The sequence below is a fragment of the Myotis nattereri genome (genome assembly GCF_964212035.1).
Source record: "Myotis nattereri genome assembly, chromosome: 6".
Lineage (NCBI taxonomy): Eukaryota > Metazoa > Chordata > Mammalia > Chiroptera > Vespertilionidae > Myotis > Myotis nattereri.
In genome coordinates this window covers 50,923,193-50,950,428 of record NC_138081.1, presented here as the reverse complement: position 1 = coordinate 50,950,428, position 27,236 = coordinate 50,923,193, and the positions used below count along the sequence as shown (strand labels likewise).

Here is a 27,236-nt window from a genome sequence, read left to right as displayed (position 1 = left end):
CTCCCAAGGTAATGGAAGCTTTTGTTTACTATTTGTGATGCTTGCTTATTGCTGCTGCATATTGCAAGTATCAGGTTTGTGTCTGACCTGTCAAAATGCATTCATGAAGCAAGCATTTTGGCTGCCTTGGGAGTTGATATTGTCACTTGTTACACAATGCGACATCAGTTCAAAGTTGTTTGATACCAGTGTCAACAGATGGATCTAAAAAACACAGAAGAACGACAGTGTTTTCTCTCATATGTCAAAGAAAGAAACCATGGGTTTCATGAAGACGATCTTGGGAGTGAGCTCTAACTATAAACACATGACAGATAACCCTTCATATCTAATTTTCCTAAATGGCTCATTTAACTTTACATTTCTTTCTGAAGCTTATCTTATGTTATGAAACACTCAGATTTAAAAACAAAAATATACATATCAGAATGTATTGATAATCTCTTGATACTAAAATACCTGTCTTCAAATATTTTTTGAAAAAAATTATTACCAGCATTTTGATTGTTTTAAATAAAAATTATAAGCACAAGTGCAAATAAATTTAAGTAACAGAAGAGTTTACAAACTAAATTATGAATAACAAAAAATCAGATGCATCATGTATGGCTTTGCATAGCCTTTTTTACACAGATTTTTTTAGTAATTTAATTCTTAAATGTACCTGATTTTATCAATATTTTTAAAAATCTTCAACTTATTAGAAAAAAAAGAATTCACTCCTTTTGAATTTTTCAAAATCCAGAATTATTTATTTCATCTATATGATTTACAAATATATGCCAATTTAACAGGATAACATCACTCTTTTGCTTGCACAGAACAGCACAGAATATTAAAAAAGGTTATATCTCTTCTAAAATTAGACCACAGATTAGGAATGGAGCATTGACAGGGACATAGATGTAGCCTGAATACCTCTCTACTAGTTGCTGATTCTCTCGCCCGTGGTTCAATGGGTGGTTTGCCTGTGCACCTAGTGTTGACAGAAGTTAAAAGCAATCTGTTGTTTTTATACGGCAAAATGAAAGTTTGTCTAAGGAAATTGAGTTGCTTCTCTGAAGGTTATTGTTAGTGTAAAATGACTTATTTATGCCTACTTTAGTATGCTGGGCGTTTAAACACAATGGCGAATTTTGTGAATATTGATCTAAAGCAATAGTATTTATAACATAGTACAGTGGTATCCCATAACCCTTTATCAGAGTCAGCTTTGTCATTTGGTAACTCAATAACAAAGAATAACCTTTCAAATACAAGTAGAATGTTGCAATTTTGCCTGCCTTTTAAAGAAATTAGCTTTCCAATAACTATTATATCTGCTACTGTCAATCTAATGAGTATCGTCAGTCTGAACACTGATATTTAAAATACTAAAGAAATATCAACAATTTGGGCAGCATTGAAAATAGAGAAGTGAATATTGTTATATTCACATGTAAAAATTGTTTTAAAGCTTCTTTAAGGCAATGCATTGCTTACCCAGATATTAAAAAACAAAACAAAAACACTTTCATTTTCCTCCACAAAACAAGTATGAAGTGCCGCTTTGTGTTTGGTACTGTGCAGTGTCTGGGAATGTAACCATGAACAAATACAGTTTCTACTCCAGTGGGGCTCATATTTTGGTGAGGAAGAGGGGTGTAGGTAGGGAATTACCCTAGTTAAATTGAAGTATATACCAAGTACAGATAAGCTGAGCCTTTGGTTTTCTTGAAGTTGTGAGCAGAAGTTTGCTAGCAGACTAGGGTGTAAGGATTTCCATGGAGAAGAAACTGGGCAGCCATACCATCGAGTCATGAAATGGAATGTACAATCCTTGTATGTAGAAATGAGAAGGAAATTATAGGTGATGGTGCTGGAAAAATAAACAGAAACCAACCATGACAGACCATGTATGCTGTGCTAATATGACAGCTACCCTTTATTTTATACTTAGCCTCCCCATTTTTTCTCATTGAATGCTTTCATCGCCCCTTAAAACTTGATAATATTAGCTCCATTTAAGAGATGAGGAAACTGAGGCACACAATGAAATAATGAAAAAATGAAATTCACACATCTCAAGGTATCCAACACTATGATTGTTAACTTATGTCTAATCACAGAGCTGGGTATGACTCTTTTCGGTATGACTTTAAAGCTTGTAAAGTTGGGGGAGGAGCATCATTAGCAATACATTTTCTTTCTGTTTATTATAATTACTCTTAGACATATACAAACGATACCTAATGTATAGGTTGTGGCGGTGATGGTTAATTTCAAGCATGGAAAATCAAATTTAACTTAGACTGGTCTGAAAATACTTTTCCTTCTAACTCTGGGACATAATGGAGTTGCATTTTCAGCGTGCACACGTGTGTGTGTGTGTGTGTGTGTGTGTGTGTGTGTGTGTGTTCCAAGGGGCCAAGTGTCCTTTTGCGCATTTTATTTAAGGATTAATGTACAGTTTTCCAAATGAATCATTGGGTAGCAGCTAACATAATCTGGTAATCTGGCACCAGAAAATTATTGCCTGTCTGTTATTTAGTAGGCTCCATTTGAGTTGATGACTGAACCAGGTCATAATCAATACCGTTGTATTCCCAATTACTATGATTCAAAAGGTGGACAGCAAGGAAGTCTGGTAGGGAAAAAAAGTATTCATTTGAAATATAGTGTTGGAGGAGAGTATCTACCCGGACCAATGAATAAGTGGTTCCTAGAACACATTAAGCCTGAAACATCTCTGGAGGTAAAAATAACCCACCTGAAGCTGTCCTAATCTGAGCACCTCATGAGAAGGTAGGGTTCTTTGGGAGACAGTAATGCTGGGAGAAATAGGAGGCGGCAGGAAAGGGGAAGAGCAAAAATGAGATGTATTGTCTCCGTAAAAGAAGCCACAGGCAGGAGTCTATGTAGCTGAGCAGGGCTGCTGAGGGCTGGACACTGAGGACATCACTTAGTCTTCAGGAGTGAGACTCGATTCAGTGGCACGTCATAATAACTGTTATTTAGTGATTACGTTTTAATTCATTGTGCAGCTTTAATATTTTATTTAGTGTGTGGTTAGATGCTTAAGAATAATTTCTTGGTTTTGACTTAAAAACAAAACTGTAGCCCTAGTACTTGGTTAAATTCAAAACTTTTATTTTAAAATAATATAGGAATCTTTCATTCAAAATGCATTTTTAATTAGCACAAACCATATGGAATTTGCCTTTGTACATAGCACAAAATATGTTGCACAATTGTTTTCGTTTGACATCCAAGACCCTGTGATGCAGTTTTATAAAGAAATGTGCCACTGGACAAATTTTATTACTGGACAACACAGAAAATGTCCTCACTTTTCACAATTGAGCATTTGTCAGTCAGTGAATTGCAAATGTTGAGTGAGCATCAGCAGGGTAATATTTGCAACATAGACAATTGGGATCTATTTCAATGTTGTATTTATTTCCTGCATTTGTATGTTTTGTTTTGTTTTATGCTAATAAGGAATCAAATTTATAATGATCAGGAAGTAGAATTACCTCTAATGAATCATTCATGCAACTTTCTGCCAGGACTTACGCTGAAAATTCCAGGACACGGGCTTCCTGAAGAGCCTTGCCATTGCACTGGGTGAAATAAGATTGTTATGTATGTGAACATGCAATGGAAGGTGCTCATCAGTCTGCATTGCTTCATTCTCAGGGAACTAAAGTTGCTTTCTAGCCTTGGTTGCAGTTTGCGGATAGTCTACTGATTTAAGGCAAAGAGATCGAAAACAAAATGCTCCACCTAAAACTAAAAATAAGAGGGGTGGGGGACAAGAAATGTATTTTTCTATTGTAGAGTAAAATTTTAGATTGGCATTTTATCATAATTTTATAGTAAAAATTAACTATGGTGACAATAGTTCCTCGAAATTAGACCTGGCAAATTGATTCACAGAATTAAGGAAACACTGAATGCTTCTCATGTATGTGTTGGCTTTAGTTACAATAGAGAGCTGAAGAATTACTAATTCCATACATTTATTCAATGTGGAGTTTATTTTTAGTAAATATAGCCAATAACATTTTTGAGACTGTCATATATAAATGAGAAATATCATTGGGAAATGTACAATTCATTTATTTCACAATAAGACTGGGATTAGAGGTCATGTTCAATTTTGGTAACAAATACTGTCCCTACTATTTATCAGTTTTCAAGCTTTCAGATATACACTTAATTCTGGTTTAACTAAATAAATAACAGTTCTCAATTATCTAAAATTTTCCTCTAGGAAGCAAATTTGTTTTTTAGTTCTAGGTTAATTATTCTCTCAAATTACAGTGCTAAAATATCTTATAGAAATTTGTAAAGTTGTATATATACCTTAAGATCAGTCTTTAATTTTTTTGACTACTGATGGCTATGTATATTGCATTTCTTTAAGAAGAAGTATCATAAACTCCCAACTATTAAAAAACAAACGAACTAGTGATATCGTTCTAGGTTAGGATGATACCTTTAAAGTCAGCAATTTTTTAAAAATTTGCCCTATATCATTAAGATAAATTTTGATACTAATGAGTTCAAACTATTCAAATAGTTTTTAAACTCATGGCTGGAGACTATTTAGAAATAAAGTCAAAACTTCATATGGCAAGAGAAGGGGAGGGGGAGAAGGCAAGCCAAGTATCTGGCTAAGAGACATGAGAATTGTAGGAGGATTTGGGAAGATCTTAATTACTGTATTGAAGTATCTATATTCAATATAATAAACACATTTTATTCATTGTATTGTTTTTGGGAGGCTTAGTTACTAGTATTAAAATAGAACTGTTTTTTATTCCTTTTCTGTACAAATCTACAATATTTTAACAATATGCTAGGTCAGATACACGTTTGTGGTCTAACCTGAAAATCTAAGTGCTATTTATGATGTTGTTTCTATGAGGAATGAAGTCCAGTTACAAACAAGGCAGGAGAGGCTCCCACCTCCTCCGTTGCACTGGCCAGCCAATGAGCTGGCTTCTGGCTGAGCAGCACTCCCCCTGCAGAAGCGCACTGACCACCGGGGCGAGCTCCTGCATTGAGCGTCTGCCCCCCGGTGGTCAGTACGCATCATAGCAACTGGTCATTCTGCCATTAGGGTCAATTTGCATATTACCCTTTTATTATATAGGATTGGTAACTCTTGTTACCTATATCTGTTCATTGTAACTCAGATTTTTTTCAGTGAATAGAAGTGATTCCATAGTTTTATTTGTTGATTTTTAAAGAATATTATAGAAAGTTAAACTGAATGCCCAGCCTTCTGTGAAAAACAAAAAGTGACTTCTAAGGTATTGGCCATTAGTGAACTTCATTAATTTTTCTCTTGGTGCTAAAATATGTTTTAGTAAATTAATGCCATATTGCACCATTGCCATCATATAGGTTTAGGGAATTTAAAGTAGTTTTCATTTATGCCTAAATGCCTAGGCAATAGCTTTTACATTGTGAGGCAGCATGTTTAAAATACAAGCAGCAATGCTAATTGAAATGTATTTAGCAGATGCTATTAAACTAAATGCTTAGTTTGTGGTAGGTTCTTGAAATAATAAATCTTGACTGGTATTGAGAAGTTATGATTAAATAATATGAATTTTTAAGTTTATGCACCTTGGAGATGAAAATATATTCAGATTACCTGGAGCAACTGAGATGATAACATTCTTTAATTGCATATTTTAAATTAGGTAATTTTAATGAGTTTTTAGATACTTGTTTCCTTCTTTTCTTATCTTCCTCTGCCTCATCCTCCACCACCTCTTTCTTGTTTCATTCTTCTTCCTTTATTCTTTCATCTCTCTTCTATTCCTTGAATAATTTGACTTATAATAGGATGGGAAATTAAAATCAAATGACTTGTGAGGAGTGCCAGAGTGATGATTGGGGGGGAAAGCTATTAAAAAATAAAGTGAACAAAAGCAGTAATGGACAATTTCTACAAAAACTAGTATTGTTAAATAATATTTAAGAAAGTAGGTTGGTTTGGATAGCTATGTGTTTTAGACCAAGAATGAATAGATTAGAAAACAATTCATGCCCTAGGCAGTTTGGTTCAGTGTTGGGCCACAGACTGAAGGGTCACTGGTTCCATTCTGGTCAAGGGCACCTACCTTGGGCAGGGCGCATGCTGCAGGCAATAAATCGATGTGTGTCTCTCACATCAGTGTTTCTATCTCTTGGTCTACTCCCCTCCCTTCTACTCTCTCTAAAAATCAATGGGGAAAAAATATCCTCGGGTACAGAGTAGCAAAAACAAAAAACAAAAACAAAAAAGAAATCACTTCATACCAGAGTAGAAGATACAAAGAGGAGAATTAGAATAAAAAGAAACCATAAAGTGGAATAGTATGAAATTGGTAGCAATCAGAATACAATGCAATTGGTCATTTTCTTCAACCATCATCAAAAAGTTTGCAATAGCCTGGCCGGTGTGGCTAAGTGGTTGAGCCTAGACCTATGAACCAGGAGATCAGGTTTTGATTCCCAGTCAGGGCACAAGACCAGGTGTGGGTTTGATCCCCAGTAGGGGCATTCAGAAGGCAGCTGATCAATGATTCTCTCATCTTTGATGTTTCTATCTCCCTCTCTCTTTCTCTCTGAAATCAATCAAAAAATATATTTAAAAAAGAAGTTTACAATAGAGTAAAAGAATGATGTAATATGGAATTGTCAAACTTATTTTTGCTGTATTATGTTTTGTATCACTTTACACACATGTATATCACTCTATGAAGGAATATACCCTCAATTATATATCATGTAATGAAGAGGCTTTCAAAAAATGTAAAAAAATAACTTACTAGTAATTCACAGGTGCATACTGTATATCTTTGCTTTGGTATATTCATACATACACACATATATGAAGCAACATTTAATGAAATATATGTGATGAGCTCAATTTTATTCCATTTTATTAATTTTTTAATAAAAATTTGGTTTTAATACATTATATTAATTTTAAAATAATGAAAAACAGTGGTGTACTAGAAGAGGATTTGGGAGTTATAAATGCAGTTTAGTCACATAGTACAAAGTTGGCATTTAGTAATGCAAGTTTTATTCTAAAGGGATATATGATTTATTCTGACTGTATATAATTAACATAGTACCCCTCCTCTTTCTTTCATATTATTCCTATTGACAATGTTTCTCTTAATGAACAACCTACATGTTGTTTGAATGCAGGCTTTATTATTTCTGAAAAGTAAACCACATCTGTGGAGTTCCAGAATGTTGTTATAATAAACAATATTTTAAACATTGTGTAGATATTTAGGGAGAGGAACTAATGAGCTTTCTTAAGCCACATCATTATTTGTGTAAATATTAATGTATATTATTACATAATATAAGAATAATTCATGTTTTATGTTATGTAATATATAATAGTACATAAATTAAGCTTATTAATCTAAATGAAGGATTATACTCATGTACATATTGTAAGGAAATATAGTTACAGTGTATCAAGTGCTAAATAATTTATATTTTATTTGATATGCATTCATGGAAAGAATATTTGTTATAAAGAATTTAGCTATGAAAATAATAATTAAAGATATTCATAACAAACATTTGGACTAACCTAACATTTCAAAAATTGTCAAATAGAATTAAAATATTTTTACGATTAAAATACAACACAATTCTCTCTCTATTGAAAAAACATGTTCCAAAGTCAAATAAAATATACACAATTAAAACTTATTCTGATGACATGTAAAGAAGGTTTGGATCATAAACGAATATATGTGTGTGTAGGTGTGTATCTTATTTTATTTAAGTTAATTTTCATAACTAAAATCATCTAGCTATCGGTTGTAGTTATGTAGTCAGCCTTATAAACAAGCTAGATGTTAACCATGGATTCTTAGAAAATTAGAGATGGAGTCAGAGGGCCTGATAGATCAAATTTAAAAGTGTTTTAAAAGAATTATTAAAAATATTACTTTTCTCGTCACCTAAAATAGAAAAGATTGCTTCATTGGTCTGCTCTGTTGACTTGATGGACTATAATATTTGAAAAGGATGTGTGCTGTCGTTCCTCTTCCCCTGATGGTCGTTTTTTTGTGGTGTTTTTGTTTTTGTTTTTTTTTGTGGTTTTTTTTTTTGTGTGTGTGTGGTTTTGTGTGTGTGTGTGTGTGTGTGTGTGTTTGTTTTGTTTTTTGCAATAATAAATTCCTTCTAAATGACTTAACATAAATGTCTTACTAGTGCATGTAAAATACAGAGTATAAATTATAGAAATTGGTCATGTCTAATTTATGTAAGTTGAATAAAAATGTCAATATAATGTTTTAAAATCTAAAATTTGCCAACAATTTTTATGTAGAGTACTAGAATCCCACCTTGAAATAACAATTTGTGTTTCTGCCAAAGTTTCAAAAGGACTGTTCTGAAACTCACGTGTAGGTCAGCTTCATAGGAGGATCATTTGAAAAATACTGATGCCTTAATTTGATTTCAGAATTAGAGTATGCTGGAGTCAGTCCAAGGCATCAGTAAGTCTAATACAGACAAAGCCTAAAATAATCTATATACATAAAGAGCCAGGAGCTATCACAACTGAACAGACGACTGAACAGACGACCAAACAGGCTGAGTGGGGTGACAAGGCCGTCAGGGGGGTTAGTGAGGGACCACCAAACGACTGAGCAGCAGGCTGTGTGGGGCAACCAGGCCAGCAGGGGGGGGCAGTGAGGGATGACCAAATGACCAAACAGTAGGCTGTGGGGGGGCGACTAGGCCAGCAGAGGGGGGCAGTGAGGGTCGACCAGGCTGGCAAAGGGGTGCAGTTAAGGGTGACCAAGCTGGCAGGGGGTGCAGTTGGGGGTGACCAGGCCAGCAGTGGGGGCAGTTGGGGGTGACCAGGCCAACAAGGGGTGCAGTTGGGGGGCAACCAGGCTGGCAGAAGGGGGCAGAAAGGCAACCAGGCCCACAGAGGGGGGAAATTAGGGGTGACTAAGCCAGCGGGGGGAGGGGCAGGGGGCAGTTGAGGCGACCAGGTTGGTAGGGGGGGTGCAGTTAAGAGCAACCAGACTGGCAGAGGGGGCAGTGAGAGGAGACCAGGCTGGCAGGGGGGCAGTTGGGGGTGACCAGGCTGGCAGGCAGAGGCAGTTAGGGGTGATCAGGCTAGGGGGGCGGGCCAGCAGGGGCAATCAGGCAGGCGGGCAGGTGAGCAGTTAGGAGCCAGTGGTCCTGGATTGTGAGAGGGATGTCTGACTGCCAGTTTAGGCCTGATTCCTGGAGATTGGGCCTTAAGCAGCAGCCCGACATCCCCCATGGGGTCCGGGATTGGAGAGAGTGCAGGCTGGGTTGAGGGGACTCCCCCCCTCCCCCGCACAAATTTTGTGCACTATGCCTCTAGTAATACATAATACAGGGTGTCACAAAAAATGTATACACACTTTGAATGATTATAAAGTTGATGTTTATTAACATACAGTTCATTTTCAAAATTTAAAAGAATCTACAGAAATAAATAATTTATTTTGCAATGCCTGTTTTCAAACTGATGACCATTCTGATCCAGGCACTGATGATAACGCAAAGCAATGGAATTGCAAACATCAAGAGTAATGTTGTTCAGTACTTGTCAGTTCATCAACTGTTGGCGTTTTTATACCACGAACTTTATCTTTTATGTATTCCCATAAAAAAAGGCTAGTGGCACTTTAGGATAAATTTTCTTTGTTTAAAGCTTAGTCTGGCTTTACCCATTATTTCAAATCAGTTAAACCTGAAAAGGAGTGAAAATGAAATGAATTGTCAGCTGTTAAATGGAAATAAAATGTGTTTTAATAAACACTGCCTTTATAATTGTTCAATGGTGTGTATACATTTTAGGGGCCACCCTGTAAATTTTCTGAGTTCCTACCAGGTGTCAGGAATGGTTTTAAGTGTTTAACATGTATGTATATATTAAATTTCTAGAACAGTTTTATTTATGAAGTATGCAGTTTGATTATAGCTACTTTAAATCTGAGAAAAATGAGGCACATGGATGTTCAGTTCCTTGCTAAGGTTCACACAATCTGCAAAGAAGCAATGGAACCCAGGTGCAGAGCTGGGGCCATGCACTTCAGTCCTACCCTCGCATACTCTTCTAAATGCCCTGCCTTCAAGGAGCATCAGAATAACTGAGGAGATAAACAGTTATAAAATAGTTAAATGTTATATTGTGTAGTGCTGTCAGCAAAGAAAATACGTTTTTAGAAAAAAAAATCTATATTAAATGAAAATCCCAGTAAGATATCACCTCACACCTGTCAGAATGGCTCTCATCAATAAATCAACAAACAGTAAGCGTTGGGAAGGATGTGAAGAAAAGGGAACCCCAGTGCACTGCTGGTGGGATGCAGATTGATACAAACACTATGGAAAACAGTGTAGAGGTTCCTCAAACATTAAAAATAGAATTGCCTTATGACCCAGTGATTCTATTTCTGGGTATTTATCCAAAGAAACACGAAACATGAATTCCAAAAAATATAGGCACGCCTCTATTCATTGCCATGTTATTTACAATAGATAAGATATGGAAGCAACCCGAGTGCCTATCAGTAGGTGAGTGGATATAAAAGCTGTAGTACAATTACACAATGGAATACTACTCGGCCATGAAGAGAATGAAAGCCTACCTTTTGCAACAGCCTGGATGGAACTGGAGGGTATTATGCCAAGTGAAATAAGTCAGACAGAGAAAGACAAATGCCGTATGATTTCACTTAGATGCGGAATCTAAATAACAAATTAAACTAACAAACAAAGTAGAAACAGACTCATAGGTACAAAGAGCAGACTGATAGCTTGACAGAGGGGAGGGGACTTGGGGGGCTGGGTGAAAAGGGTGAAGGGATTAAGAAGTGCAAATCGGTAGTGACAAAACAGTCGCAGAGATGTAGGCTCAGCGTGGGGAATACGGCTGGTAGGACCATGATCACTGTGTGGGCCCATCTGGGTGCGTGAAACATCAGGTGGACCACGCGGTAAAGTGTATGACTTTCTAGCCACTATGCTATACATCTTGAAACTAATACAGGATAATATTTAATGTACACTGTAATTGGAAAAAAAATTCTATATTAGCTGAAGCAGAGGAAGAACGATTCAGTGAGTGGCGACTCATTGGTGGAGGCCTCTAGAGAGAAAATCATGGGCCCAATCTTGAACCTGGCTGTTATTATTGATTAATAGAAGGTTATCTGTTGCAGGTTACAGACATAATGGCAACATTTCTGATAATGAGTTTAAAAATATACTTATACCAGTCAAACACTGAGTTACAGGGAATGCTTTTGTGTTTTACTCTTTACTGCCTCCCAAAAATTTGCTAGCACTTGGTTCATACTTCATCTATGCTATGATGTTTAATTGTGCATTCAAATTGAGTGCATTTACATTCTAACTTATTTTCTACATTAAAATCTCCTTCAAAGTGGGAAATGTGGCCTCATCATCTTTGCAGACCATGCAATTCTTTGTTTATACTATTATCATCATGAAAAATTATTTGTTGAATTTACAAACAAATGAAGCTTTTATCAGAAATGAATAAAAGGTTGTTATAGTACTCTTACCTCTAAGCATTTTAGTGGAACAGTGAAGGGTACTTAGTTTAATGCTAGACTATGTTAAAAGACATTGCTGCTGAACAAGCTAGTATATGATAAGTAACTTGGACCAGAAAAAAAATCTTCAAGGCGTTTGCAAAGAAGCAGCAACAATAAAGTGCTTGCTGAGGTACGTGTTCATCTGACCTAAGTTTCTATCTCCTCATAGGCCAATAATGTGTGCCTACTGTTTACAAAATATTATTTATTTTATTTACTTTGAAAGTTACAATTACATTGTAATTCTATGGAAACACAAATGCACCAGGGTTTAGAAATTGACCCCTCATCAATTAAAATTCTAGTCAGTACTTAAACTGAGATTAGCAATGGGCTCAATGTGTGTTTAGAACCAACTGATAGCCACATAGCTTTCCCCACAGTCCTCACCTTTGACCTTAAAGCATTTTACCTAGAGATTTTGCCAGGAAGTGCTAGCTCCTATAGTAATTCATTAAATATCCAAACAATTGGTTAGTAATCATCCTATCTAATAAAGAGGGAATATGCTGCCGAAACCGGTTTGGCTCAGTGGATAGAGCGTCGGCCTGCGGACTGAAGGGTCCCAGGTTCGATTCCGGTCAAGGGCATGTACATGGGTTGCGGGCACATCCCCAGTGGGAGATGTGCAGGAGGCAGCTGATCGATGTTTCTCTCTCATCGATGTTTCTGGCTCTCTATCTCTCTCCCTTCCTCTCTGTAAAGGATCAATAAAATATATTTAAAAAAAAAAAAAAAGAGGGAATATGCTAATTGATCCACACGCCATCACAAAGATGGCAGTGCCCACAGCCAATAAGGCGGGAATATGCTAATTGACTGCTCCTCCCTCAAAGATGACAGTGCCCACAGCCAATAAGGAGGGAATATGCTAATTGACTTCCCCGCCCTCAAAGATGGTGGTGCCCAGTTTCCTTAGCCCCACAGTTTCTCAGGGCCAGTCCCAGGCACAGGTAAGCCTAGGATGGTGGCTGCCCAGCCACCCAGGGCTGCCCAAGGCTCAGGTAACCAGGGCCAGTCGAGGCTTGCGCTGCCAGCAGTGGCAGCAGCAGAGGTGTGATGGGGGTGTTGCCTTCCCCTGATCGTTGGGTCACCTCCCACCCCTGAGGGCTCCTGGACTGTGAGAAGGGGCAGGCCTGGCTGAGGGATGCCCCCTCCAATGCATGAATTTTCATGCACCGGGCCTCTAGTCTCATAATAACAGAGAAAACTTTATTCTCAGAAAGATGTATTGTCTGACTATGTTGTAACTATTGCTTTCAAGAGCAAGGTTGTTCTTAATCAAATAGTAGTACTGACTTTCATAGTTCCTGTTATGTTGTATTATCTTACTGAAAGTGTATTGGCTTCATTAAAAAATTTCAGATCTTAGTTTTACTTGTATTTAAGTTGTCTTTTCAGTTATTGTGCTTCGATATATTTAGAAATTCATTCTGTGATATATCTTATTATAATTATGTATTTTACATTTTGAATAAAAATTATCCTAATTGGTATGTTAGATAGCAATGCAAATAACATAATTTAAGTTTAAAAAAGATAAATTCATTTTATACTGATTTTTCTCAACTATGTATTTTAGAATGAGATTTTATGTTTTTTTTAGCTACAAATCACGCTTCTTTCTACCAAAAATAATTTGACAGACCTCTATCACAAATTGATTGCTCATAATTGCTGTAGGCTCAATTGCCCTTAGTTCTTGTGCTTCTTTTTGTTAGATAAATTTTATGTTTATTGCTCATCATATTACTACTACTAACACCTTTGTTTACAGTCAGGAAATTAAGGTTTAGTGAAATCACATTTTAGAATTTTTTTACATGTTCCTACATACCCCCAAAATGGAATTGATATGGTACATGATACTCAACTCTGTTCTATGGCCTAGTGTTTTGTTATTGAAATAAATTTATATGTTTTTATATATGCTTTTTCTGTAGTGCAAAAATGAAACACCTGTGGGAAGAGTAAGGAAGCTAAAATCTGTGTGTTAAAAATACTAGGCTGCTAATAATACACATATTTATGATTTCAAAGGGTTGCTAAAAACGAATTCCCTACTGTACAGCAACAAAAGCATTTTAGTAAAGACTATTATTCTGTTACTGTCAGATCTGCATTTGACTGTTCTAAAGATTTGTTCATTTTCACTTTTTGTATTTATTTAATGGAAACCTAACAAATGTCAATAGACTTAACAACTTGAAATGCATGGCAAAAGGTCATTCCATGCTTGTTGACCCATCTTACCTCATTTTATTCTTTAGAATACAAATATTATGTTTTCACTCACCATTCTTTGTTGAAGTTCAATGAGAGCATTTAAGTAAAGTAACAATGAGAACTAGTATAAATTACTTTTTAAATCCAAAATAAAATTCATGAGCCTCACTAAAGTTCTACCACAAAGAATGTTTTTTTAATATACGATGAAGATTTCTTTCCTATAAGACATTGTGTTTTGAGTGCTAATTAAGACCAAAGTTTCTTGACTACCTGTTATTGCAACATGAAGTTTGACATACCACATTATCAAACTATCCTATCACTAACCTTTTTTTCATAGACTTTATAAACAGACCAGTAAGTCTATTTTTTGCTTTACTACCCATATGAATTGGTTTTCTATTGCTACCATAAAAATTACTACAAAAACTTAAAAACAATACCTGTTTATTATCTCCCAGGTCTGTGGGCCAGAGATCTGGGCACTGTGGGGCTCTCCGCTGGATGCTCTGCTGACAGCCTCACCGGGTGGGATTAGATTGTTATCTGGGCCAGGCCCTTATCCAGAGACGGGAAAACCTGCTCCAAGCTAATTCATATTGTTGCAAGAATCCAGGGTCTTTGCACTTGTAGAATGTAGGCCTCTGTTTCCCTGCCTCTGTCAACCAGGACCAGTCTTTGATCCTAAAGGCTGACCCCTTATCTTCTCATGTTTCCCTTATGGTTATACCCTCCCCTGCTTCACACCTCCCTGGCTTCTCCTTCAGCAGCACCTCTCTGAAACTGGTTGGAGAAATTTCTCTGCTCTAAATGCTGATGTGATTAGATTGAACCCACTGGGGAGATGTCCAGGATAATAACTGTACTGTAAGATCTATAACCTTGGTTACAGCTCTGGTGTCCATTTTGCCATGTACTGTTGCACATTCACACGTTCCAGAGATTAGACTATGGATATCTTTGGATATCCTCATACACTATGTTTTAATATTGTCTTTTCCCCCTACTTTGTGCTGGGAAATTTTTCCATGCATGAAGGCAAACTTAACATTTGCCGGGGTGGGGGAGTGGGGGGGTGATGGAGTCTTTATAAATATATTTCATCATAAAATTTAAATGTGTCTTTTGTATTTGGATTTTAATTATAAATTGATTAAGATCAAAAGTCATGCATGAATGCTTGAAGTGCAAAATCTGTAAATTGTTGATTGGTTCAGGTCTTTTCATAAACCTGACATTCTTACTGATTATTTTTTAATTCAAAGGCTCACACTAACAAACCTAGCCCACAAATTACCTTCTGCCTGTTATTAGGTTTCTGTATTCCTGTTGCATCAGCTTTATCAACCTTGTTTTCATACTGTTGAAATTGACCCCTTTGAGCCACAGAACCCATCTTCTGAATTTCCTAAGGTCATCTTTCACTGTTATTTGTACAGACTCCAGATATGTCTTAATACGTTGTGAAGATTTTAAGGGCAAAAATGTTCCATCTGTTTTTTCAGTTAAAATTAATTTTTGTGTATGCATATATCAAGAAATTTAGGTGAGAAATGAATCTGTTAATCATTTGTTAAAAACCCTACTAAAAAATCATGTTTAAAAGCTCCTCTATATGAAGTTTTTTTTTCTACTTTTTCAATTTAGGGAATTTATTATTGCTGGTTACTACTTACTAACTTCAAATCAATTCTGATTATAATATATTTTATTTTAACTGATAAATGTGGAAATTACAATTTAAATGTCATAGTACATACTTGGTTGTTAACTATGTATAAAATTTAATTGTGTACATATTCTTTTCAAAATGAACTTCACATTGTAGTAAATTGAATATTTTGGCTTAAGTGTGAGTACATTTTTAGTGAAATTATAACAATGTGAGTAGTTTAGTAGATCATATATATATTCACCATAGAAATCATTGAGTTTTAAGATTATGCAACTTCAATTTTACTTGTACACATAAATTTACCTGAAAGTAATAACCCTATTAGAATCTTACTACCTTAGCTATATATCTTTTGGGTTGTATATCCTTAATGCCTATGATATTGAAACTCAAGGGAAAATATTATTAGTTTTTCTGTACCAAAATATTGTATTTGAAGGACATAAGACAGGGAAAGATTTTTCCTATCATGCAATTTATCTATTCTCTAGGGCCATGTGCTAGTACTTCTGTCTCTGATCCTCTCAAATGTGTGACTTGCTACAGTATCACCAAGGGATAATTTTTTAAAAAAGGAAATAGAAAATCAGGAGTATAGTCACAGATATGGCTCCTTGTACAAAAGAGGAGGGGGCTGGGGGGAGTAGCTCACTGCACTGTTAGTGCCGACACAGGTTTCAAAATACTGTCCATTTGAAAAGTACTTTAGGTATTTCTCCCCCAACCCCTAATTACCATAATTTTATTGGATTTCCAGGATTAAACAATGAATATCATTTTAGTGTGTAACTTACAGAAATCCAGTCTGTCTATACTTAGATCTTGTTATAACATATCAGAAACTAAATGAGGTAAATATATACCAAGTCCCCTCCATACCTTGACAAATTCAGTGTCTTCTGCCTCCACCTTAATAATTAAGGACAGAAACTAATCAAAATGTCTTACAGTTTGACTTAGCTGGAAATCATATTTAGCTATGTGTGTTATTTGAAAGAGACCTAGAGATTGGTACTGACTAGGTCTCACACCTATTTTCGGCTAACCTATTTCCAAATGGCACACCCTGTGTTGTAAACCAGCAGCTTTATAGAGTAATTAAGGGTGTCGACTATTATGGTATTCTTACCTGGGCTGCTGCATTCTATTTTTTACTAATTAGAATTAAAATACAGGGCTTTCTGAATGATTTTATCTAAATTAGACAATTAGAGAGCATTTACTTAGTAGAATCTCACCTCATGCTTAGGTGAGGCTTGTTTTCCCAGGGAGCAGCACATCACAGTGGGCTGAGATATGCCAAGCATGCTCTGCATAGAGAGGCAACTCACTTTAGAAACAAGTGCTTCTTCCCTGCATATAATCAGGTTTTAAAAGTGGCAAAAATAAGATTTCTTATTAGAAATTTGCTTCATTGGAAACATCAGACACACATTTATTCTGTAAGCACAGTGTGTTGAGTACTTCAGCTGCATCGCCCGAAAGCAAAAGTTGTTCCACTTAATCTTCCCTAGTTATGCTTTTGTTAGTAATCTGCGAGGAAATGGGAGTCATGCATCTTCCATGTCCTTCCCTCCCAACCGCCAAGCCAGAAAGAAGTGAAAAATGTTTTCTCTAGACATTGATACAAGAAAATATTAAAAAGGAGAAGAAGCAAAATAAAGCCAGGAGGATAAACATCAGAAGCTTGCTTAAACAGCTTTGGCCCCATATAATTGCTTTTCTGTCAGCGGGATTATTAACAAATTTGGACATCTGAAAATTAAATTAACAGCCTGAGAATATCTTACAGGATGAGACAGAGCATGATACATGGAACATAATGACCCTCCTGAAATTCAGCCAAGCCAGTGCAGCTCCTCATTTAGACAGAGAAGACAACTAGTTAATCATCACTGAGCAAATTAGACAGAGCAAATTAGTTTGCTGCCTTCCACAGTCTTAGCTACCAAAAGAGAGTATATGCCACTAATTAGACTGAAAGAGCTCTAAGCATATCATTATCTATATAGAAAGAGAAGGAAAAATTATAGTTCGAACTGCTTCTTTCAAAGCTTGAGGCCTAGGTTACCTAAGTATAAATTACACGTGCAAGAGTATATACGTGTTCTCACGCACATATTTGGATACCAGCAGCTTTAGCATTTTCTTGCTCTTGACCAAAAAGAGTGTAAGAATTAATTGGAATTCTTTGGGAATACACACACACACACCCATGAAACATAAAAACATTTTTTTTAAAAGTGTGATCCCTTTAGTTGAAGATTAAAGCAGCCATTTCATAACTTCTTCTTGCATGATATTAAGTTATTTTTTTATAAGCATACTGCTGTTGCATGTGAAATAAATATTTGGACTTAGTTTATCACTGGAGATTAATCTGAAATCATATTTTGTAGCCTTAATTAGCATTCACTTGCTTAATTGTCATTCTCAGCCCCAGCATTTCCATTTTTTCACTAACTTGAACAATGCTATCTTCTGCTGTTTGCACTTTAATTTAAATTTCTATTAAGGTTTATGAACAGTAATAAGGTCCTGGTTGAATATTCATTACCTTCTGAATTGTGAGCTGTGAAAAGGTGCTTTCTTTTACCTTAATGAAACTGGCGCAGCATGGAACTGATCGGTGGTGACATTTGATTCGAGGCATCCAGAGCCTTTTCTCACTGTTTATTGACGCATCTTGTCCAAACAGCTCCCTCGCAAGTGAGCGGAGTCATGAAGGAGCGAGTGCTGCAGCGCAGCGTGGAGCTTTCCTGGCAGGAGCCCGAGCATCCCAATGGAGTCATCACCGAATACGAGATCAAGTATTACGAGAAAGTAAGTACCGGGAGCAGGAAATGGACCACGGCGTGTGTCTCCTGTCATCCTCCTGCACTGCAGACTAAAGTTGGTCATTCTGCCAACCCTTCGGAGGTACTTCAGAATTCTTAGTTTAGTCAGTTTTGATCATTATCTCCTTGAAACTATGATTCATTATTATAATTTCTGTGTATTAAATTTCTGCTACACAAATGAAAATATTCCTCTAGTAATATATTTGCTTATTCAGATTTTGAAATCATAATAATTAGGTGGAGCATGTTTTAGTGCCACCCAAACCACACAGCCCAATGCATTTTTGAAAAATGTTTGTTTTAGGATTTCTGCTTGGACCTTTACTGATTTATTTTATTTGTGTGGTTTCAATGATATGATGATGGCCTCAAATTATTTAGTCATTTGAAAATTAAAAATATTTTTTTGCAGTAACTTTGCAGTATTCTCTAAATTTTAGAATCGGCTGATGATAGTCTACTTCTTTAAACGCCTTGTGAAATTTACTTTATCTGTGTTATGTTAATCATGTCCAAGACCACTTCTTTATACTCCTTTCTCCATGAAAAAATAGTATGGTGAAAACCCAAGTGCTGCCTCTTTAATCTCCATATTTGCTACATTTTAATAAATAGTGACATGTCTGAGCATTTGAGTGCATGTATTTCTGACCGGTCTGGAGAGAGGGGGAGCATGGTGCCCTTGGTCACAAATTGTGATGTAGGCTCTACCTCACAGAAGGACCTGGTTCAAGGTTTGAATTGTTATTACTAATAGTTATAGTAATACTAGTAATAAGTGTTACTATTGTTGACTTAAGTGAGTTAGCTGAAGTGCTATAATATACCTATAACTATTTTAACCATTTATTTATTTATTAACATATTTTTATTGATTTCAGGGAGGAAGGGAGAGAGAGAAACATCAATGAGAATCACTGATCAGCTGCCTCCCGCACACCGCCCGCTGGGGATCAAACCCACAACCCGGCACATGTCCTTGCCCAGAATCGAACCTGGGACCCTTTAGTCCACAGGCCAATGTTCTATCCACCGAGCCAAACCAGCCAGGGCTATTTTAACCATTTAGACAGCATTTAAAAATAGGAACTTAAAGCTTTTGAAAAACTTGGGGGCTGATCTACTTGAATGAATACTTAATGTGCACTAGTGCATTGGCAATAATGTTTTTCCTTTTGAAGCAAAAACAGTTTAAGATTAGTTTCAATGTTCAAATTAAGTTTACAATATTTCAACTTATTATTTCCTTTATGAATTCCTGACTCCACTGCCAAAGTTATATTTTAAATACCTCACTTTGTACCAGGGAAACATTTTTTGTCCCATCAAAAATGTGTTTCTCACGGAATCCTTGTTTTTAATGTTGGTTTTTATGTCTGTTTTCAATGAGCTCTAACAGTTATAATCCCTTCTGAAATTACATCAGATTTCAAAAGCAATAAAATACATTTTTAAAATGTAAGTTACATGGTAAATGAGAGTGGTTTCTCACAGTGAAATAAGATATTTTGCAAATCCTTACTTAAATAGTTCCTTTTCTATTTTGCATAACAGAATGAAAATGTATGTACATTCACTGAACTTATAAATTAGGCAATAATTAAAAGGGAGTAACTGTATTGCACTATAATGTATGTAAACACCTGATATATACATATAACACGTGTATTTATATCATTATGTCATCTAATATTAGTTATGCCTTGTTTGGTTTTAGATAAATGCATATTTATAATACCAACTATCATTTTTATGAATGATTATAATGAAGACAGTCACAAATCAGTTTCACTATAAATCACAAATACATTTTGGATATACAACTATTTACACTTTTGTAAATACCAATGTAAAGAAAAATCAAACAACCACACTGACAGTTTCAGATTTCAATGAGAGTTTTATTGACAGTCACAGTTGAGCACAGGAATTTATTATAGAACAAATAATAAACTCTCTAAAATTGTATATTTGGTTGAGCAGTTTTTATTACTTTTTTCATGAATAGACCATTTAGAAGCATATCAATTAAGTTTTAAATTTGTATTCATTTGCATATTATTTTGATGGAGTTTTCATATTCTTGAATTTTAAAATTTATTTTATTCTTAAGCTTATCTATAATAATAAAAGCATAATATGCTAATTAGACCAGATGGCTGAATGACCTTCCAGACAAAGCCGGGGCTGCGAGGGCCAAGCCCCTTGCATGAATTTCGTGCATCGGTTCTCTAGTCATATATAATATGAAAGTCACATTTTTTAACTCTGTAAGCCTCAGTTATATATCTGAAAAATGAGGAAATTGAACTAAATTATATTGTTTAAAATATTGTTAAGCCATAAGTTATACAATATTTTGACCTTTACATAATACTTTTAATTTAAAATATCCCTTTAATTACTATATCGTAAAAGTGGTTTTATCCTAGGCTAATAAAAGGCTAATATGAAAATCGACTGAACAGTAGAATGACTGGTCGCTATGACATCCACTGACCACCAGGGGGCAGAAACTCAATGCAGTAGCTGCCCCCTGGTGGTCAGTGCACTACCACAGGGGGAGTGCTGCTCAGCCAGAAGCCGGGCTCACGGCTGGCAAGCACAGCAGCAGTGACGGGATCCTCTCCCACCTCCATTGCAGATGGGAGGTAAGAAGTAAGGAGTCCCAGACTGTGAGAGCCCTGGAATGCAAGAGGGATGTCTGACTGCCAGCTATCGCATGAGTGGTCCCAGACTGCGAGAGGGCGCAGGCCAGGCTGAGGGACTCCCCTCCACCCCCAGTGCATGAATTTCATGCACTGAGCCTCTAGTTCTATTATGAAACAATTGATAATGTCACTATGGCAGCAATGTTCAACCTTTTTCATCTCGTAGCACACATAAACCACTAAAATTCTGTGGCACACCAAAAAGTATGTTTTTTGCTGATCTGATAAAAATAAGTGTAATTTTGATTGATTTAAAAAAAGGTCCTAAGTGAATTTTTTAAAAATCAGGTGCCTACACTTGTATATAGGATTCTGATACCAAAAATTAACCAATTAGATGCAACCTTATTATGCAACATGACCCATAAGATTCAACTCTATTATATGACCTATATATTTATGGTTCAAGACAAGACATTCACACCAGATTTATTGTTGTGTTGGCTTTTGTAATTTTTTTTATTAGACCATCTAACAGAAAAGAGGTCAGTGTCTCAGACTAGTCAGTATTGCATGTTTTAACAATTCTTGCAGCACACTAGTTGAAAATTGCTGTACTATGGTAATAGTGCTAGCTAAATTTCTTGATTTAATTGATTTCTTCATTTTTAACATATGGGTTTTTGCTTGCTAAATAACATTCAGGAAAAATATTAAAAGAACTATCTTATGAAGACCTCCACTGTACCATAGATTTTATAGGTGTACCCATGTCTTGGTCATTAGGGCATTTTACATTCCTATGGCTAACTAGTTCTTGCCACTCTGCCCTCGACCATCAAAGCAAAAGTTCCAAATATCATAAATGTTTAAACAAAATTATTGCTCTTTGAAATTTATACAACAAAGGCATGTGTTCACATCTACGTTTTAAATTATTTGAAAAACAACTCAATGTACAATATTCCACAGCATATCTAATGTAACCTTTATAATAACAATGCAGCAAATTGAAATAAATTGCAAAATTAGCTGTCAAACTGCCTAGTTGCGATCACAGTTAAATATGCCCTGTATATATTGTTTCTAGGATCAAAGGGAGCGTACCTACTCGACAGTAAAAACCAAGTCCACTTCGGCCTCCATTAATAACCTGAAGCCAGGAACAGTGTATGTTTTCCAGATTCGGGCTTTCACTGCCGCTGGGTATGGAAACTACAGTCCCAGGCTTGACGTGGCTACGCTAGAGGAAGCTACAGGTAAAATGTTTGAAGGTAATTACCACCTTTGATTTGGATTCTTACTCTCTATATTTTTAAACTCTTGCACTTTTTGTTAACTATTGGGGATGATGATTTGGTTTAAGATAATTTTTACTTTTAAAGGCAAACATGTCTGCAAATATATGCACTTTGTAAAGGTTATTCAGGATAATACTTTTAAATGTGCCGTTTTGTTTTGCAATGTTAGAAACTGGGGACTTCAATTAGTTTCTTTAATACACACTGGGTTTATTTGAAAAAGATAAAGTTAGGAACAGAAGCTGGACTTGTTCAATAAACAGGGTGGTTGTGTAGACCCAAAATGAATTTACTCTAGTTGTATCAGTCAAAGCTACTTCTTTTTAGAAACCCCAAGCGAAGTCAGGATGCACGCCAGGGTGGGCCAGAGAAAGATGATATGTAAGAATCCGTGTTGATTGTAAGTTACTTGCCCTTTGGTAATAATTTCAAAAATTGAGCTCAGGAAGATCTTAGAACATGCATTTATGTTTATTTTTATCATTTTTTTTTCCTTTTTTGTGTGAAATATTTAAGCATACTAAAGAATATTCTTCACATATATATGAATAGTAAGTATTTTTAAATGTATATCTCTGTATCTACCACTCAGCTTAAAAATAAAATGTTACCAGTATCTTGTATCCCTTTTATCATTTTGCTTCTCTTTATAATGCAACATAGGAATACAACAATCCATGTGTCTATAGTGTATCACAAAGAAGCAGAAGTATCTTAGATGGTGTCCTAGCTTATCACCAGAGTGCAAGTTCAGAACAGCTTGAGTACCACTGCTGGTTGTTCTTCAGCTAGCTGAGGTCTCAAAGAGCATTTTTGTATTCTGAAATGTTTTTATTTCTCCTGATGTCACTGCTCAGGCAATGGTTCATCAGCTGTTACCTCATCACTATCTTGCCAAGCTAGCATTCCCACAAATTCTAAACAAAAAATGATCGAAAAATTATTATATGAGTTTCTTTCCTCAATTTTAATAAATGTTTTTAAATACGTTAATAAAATTTTGATCAAAGAATTATTTTGACTTCAGAAAAATATTCTCATGCATCTTTAAAAGGTAGACTAAATATCCTTTATATTTCCTAATGATTGCTAAATTTGCTGACAGTATTTGTCTTTCAAAAATTTTTATATTTTTATTTTTAATATGATTTTATTTATTTTAGTGAGAGAAGGAGGCAGAGGGAGAACTAGAAACATCAATGAGAGAGAAACATCAACATTGAGTGGCTGCCTTCAGCATGCCCCCGGGTGGGGATAGAGCCCACAACCCAGGCATGTGCCCTGGTCGGGAACGGAACCCGTGACCTCACAGTGCATGGGTGGACATTCAACCACTGAACAGCACTGGCTGGGAAATTTTTTTTATATTTTTAAATTAAGCAGTAATTCTCAGAACCTCAAATAATAAAATATTGAAGTAAATTTGAAATATAAATTATTTTTTATAATTGTAGATATAAAAGCATCAATTTTAAAAAGTCACATAATTTGTTGTTATAAAATTAATGCCATTATTTTTTATTATTTTTTAAGTGGAGTATGTAAGTTTAAAAATAAGAATAAGTTCAATGGCCCCAAAAACATTAAAGAATTTTAAGTTGATGTTTTAACATTTAAACATCCAAAAATATGAAAGCATTTTTAAGTTGAGATTTTAACATTTAAACATTTTCATGATCTTGTGTTAATGCATTCTCATAGTTTTCAACTTAGATTGACCTCATGATATTTGTGATTTCTAGTGTAATAAAACACTTCAAATAATGTTTCCATATTCTAATGAATAATTTAGACTTAAAAACATCAATTACTTCATATTTCCCTCACATTTTTTATCAGTTAAACCATTAGGTTTGAAAAATTGCAAAATATTTTTATCATATGTTTGAATATATTTTCAAAATGGTTTTTAAAATATTTTCCAAATAGGTTTGAGAACTTTATAAACTACTGTGAATTGTGTGCTGAGATTCATACATATTATTTTCATTATATAAAAATGAAGCAAATAAGACTCAGAGAGATTAAAATAAAGTAGTGGAACCTGAATGATTACATGAAATAAATCTTAAAAATTGATTTTTGCATTAGAAAGAATTTGGTGATTTTTAGCATAAGAATATTCTCTTCCCCTGGAATATATAGTTGATGAAAGAATGATCACATCTCCTTTTCTTATTATTGTCTTTCTGGTGACACATAGAAAGCATTCAATGAATGAACAAATAACTAAAAGTCATCAATTTAGAACAGATTATCAGTATCAATCAGTGTGAGTGGACATATTCCTGGTTTCACATCTCAGCTCTGCCACGTCCAGATGTGGGACTTTGGATGAGTTGTTTCTCTGTACCCTGGTTGCTACGCTAGCCACCACCCAACTCAGAGGGCATTCTGAGGATTCAGTAAATTAATGTTCACAAAGTGCCAAGGTCAGTGCCCAGCACGCAGGCACTCTTGAGTGTCAGCTTATATTATTGAGCACACCATTTCAAGCTTCTTGGTCTCAGGAATTAAGATTTTTACTATTTGTACTAGATGCCCTGTGCACGAATTCATGCATGGTTGGGTCCAGCCAGCCTGCCCCTATCGGGGCCTATCAGGCTGGCTGGGACCTCAGGTGGTTGACTGGCCAGGGGGAGGAGCCATGGGCAGTTGGCTGGCAGACCCCACCCCCAATTGGGATAGGGAGGGCCGATCATGGGTGGGGAGGGGTAGGGGGGGAGGTGTCATGGGCGGTTGGCTGGCCAGCCCTGTCCCCTGGCCAAACTCCCAGTTGAACTCCAGTCAAAATCCCAGTTGAGGGGACAATTTGCATATTAGCCTTTATTATATAGGACTAGAGGCCCAGTGCATGAAATTTGTACACGAGAGTGGGTCCCTCAGCCTGGCCTGCAGCCTCTACAATCCAGGAACTCTCTGTGGGATCAGGCCTAAACCAGCAGTCGGACATCCCCCTTGCAATCTGGGACCACTGGCTCCTAACCGCTCACCTGCCTGTCTGCCTGATTGCCCCTAACCACACTGCCTGCCATCCTGGTCTCCCCTAACTGCTCTCCCTCACAGGCCTAGTTGCCCCTAACTGCTTTCTCTGCCAGCCTGATTGCCCCTAACAGCCTCTGTCTCAGCACCCGCTACCATGGATTTGTGTGGAAGGACGTCTGGAAGGATGTCCGTAAGAGGTCCAGTCTAATTAGCATATAACCCTTTTATTAATATAGATTATATCTATTGATATTCACCACATCAGAAATTAAAACTGAAACATTTTTCAACATACATTTCATTAGCCATCAGGGTGATGATGTCACCCCTCTGTCATATAATTTCTGGAAAACTCTGTGCACTTGTGAGCATATATGAGTAAAAGAGTCAAATTAACACGGCCTGTGTGTCTCAGTGGTTGAGTGTCATCCCATGCACCAAGAGGTCACTAGTTTGATTCCCAGGCAGGGCACATGCCCAGGTTGCCAGCTCAATCCCCAGTAGGGGGTGTGCAGGAGGTAGCTGATCCATGTTTCTCTCTCATTGGTGTTTCTATCTCTCCCTTTCCCTTCCAATCTCTAAAAATCAACAAAAACATTTTTAAAAAGTCAAATTACATTGTATTATATGAAAATAATTTTGGCCTTCCACATTCCTGGAGAGCTCTTGAGGGATCCTCAAGGCTTCCCAGGCCATCCTTTGAGAAATAGTGATTTAGCACAAGCTACTGTGATAAGAATTAGAGATGTACAGACACATGACAGAGTTGATACTTTCAATTTAAAGTTTAGTGAAAGACAGACTTGTACACAAATTCTAGCCATGCAGTTAAGTGCTGATAGAGTGCATGGCCCAATGCTGTTAGAGTCAGGAAACAGTGACTCACTGGGCTAGGAAGGAGAGCGGGAGGGAAGATGCCACTGAAGATAAGTCCTTGAGCACTGTTTGAAAAGGAAGTTAAACAGACTATTTCATTGCACATATGTCCTAAAAGCCCCTTCTAATGCAAAGTCAAATCTACTGAATTTATCATTTTTGAACCTGGGTGTGTTGATTATGGCACCTATAGCTTAGTTTTAAATTTTATTACCCATGAAATAGTTGAAAATATTAACCATGGATGTTGACTGTGGATAAATTAAAGTTTGACTCTGGCTATATATAAAAACATATAAATGAATATTCACAAATTCTATTTCCTCATTCACCTGAGTTCAGTTTTCTGATTGGAGTTATGTTTCTGCAGCTAATTGCAGAACGGAACCTAAGACAAGCAAAGAAATCGACCCATGAGACACATAGATTGAATAGAAACACTTTGTATACATATGTGTATAATTTTCCTTCTTCATGAACAGACTACTCCATCCTGTTTTCTCTCTTACCACATATAAAAAGACAAATAAAAACAACCAAACCAACCAAACAAAAATACTTGAAGTCATCTTTTTGTTGTTGTTGAGCTGTAATTCAAAAATAAAGCTTAAAAGTTGTTTCCTCCCCTCAGCCCCTGCTTCATTAGGTTCCATTGGGAATAAATCAGCAGGTGCTGAATTGGCAAGTGTGTATTATACCTTTGTTCAGAAATTATTACAACAGAACTCTTTATATGGTTTTTTCAGTAAAAGCTATCTATAGATTGCATAGGTGTACAAAATTAAAAATGAGTTGTCAAAAGGAGGAAGACATAGATAAGCTAAAGGAAGGCCAATCAAAAACAAACACACACAAAAAAACTTTATGCTGCCTACTGTGGCAGGACATACTCTGCCTACATATAATTTACTGCTCTGGAGACCCAGTCCCTTGCCACTAGCAAGGAGGAGTAATATTTTCCATCCTGCTTTAAGTTAAAAATTACTGCCATTGATTATTTTAGAAACAAACAAACTACATTAGTTGGACATTATATGTTATATGATGTTTGAAAC

At 36.1% G+C, this 27,236-nt stretch overlaps 1 protein-coding gene across 6 annotated transcripts in view; it reads left to right on the top strand.

The window, feature by feature from the left end:
* The window catches only part of EPHA7 (EPH receptor A7), a 179,980-nt gene that overhangs the window by 131,236 nt on the left and 21,508 nt on the right, over window positions 1-27,236 (top strand). For 3 of the 6 annotated variants that reach the window (XM_081094518.1, XM_081094517.1, XM_081094521.1), the window contains exons 6-7: window positions 18,227-18,351; window positions 22,110-22,293. In XM_081094518.1, coding sequence (XP_080950644.1) covers window positions 18,227-18,351; window positions 22,110-22,293 — 309 coding nt within the window. The remainder of the gene's footprint in view (window positions 1-18,226; window positions 18,352-22,109; window positions 22,294-27,236) is intronic. The other 3 variants (XM_081094520.1, XM_081094519.1, XM_081094522.1) reach the window with 1 other exon arrangement.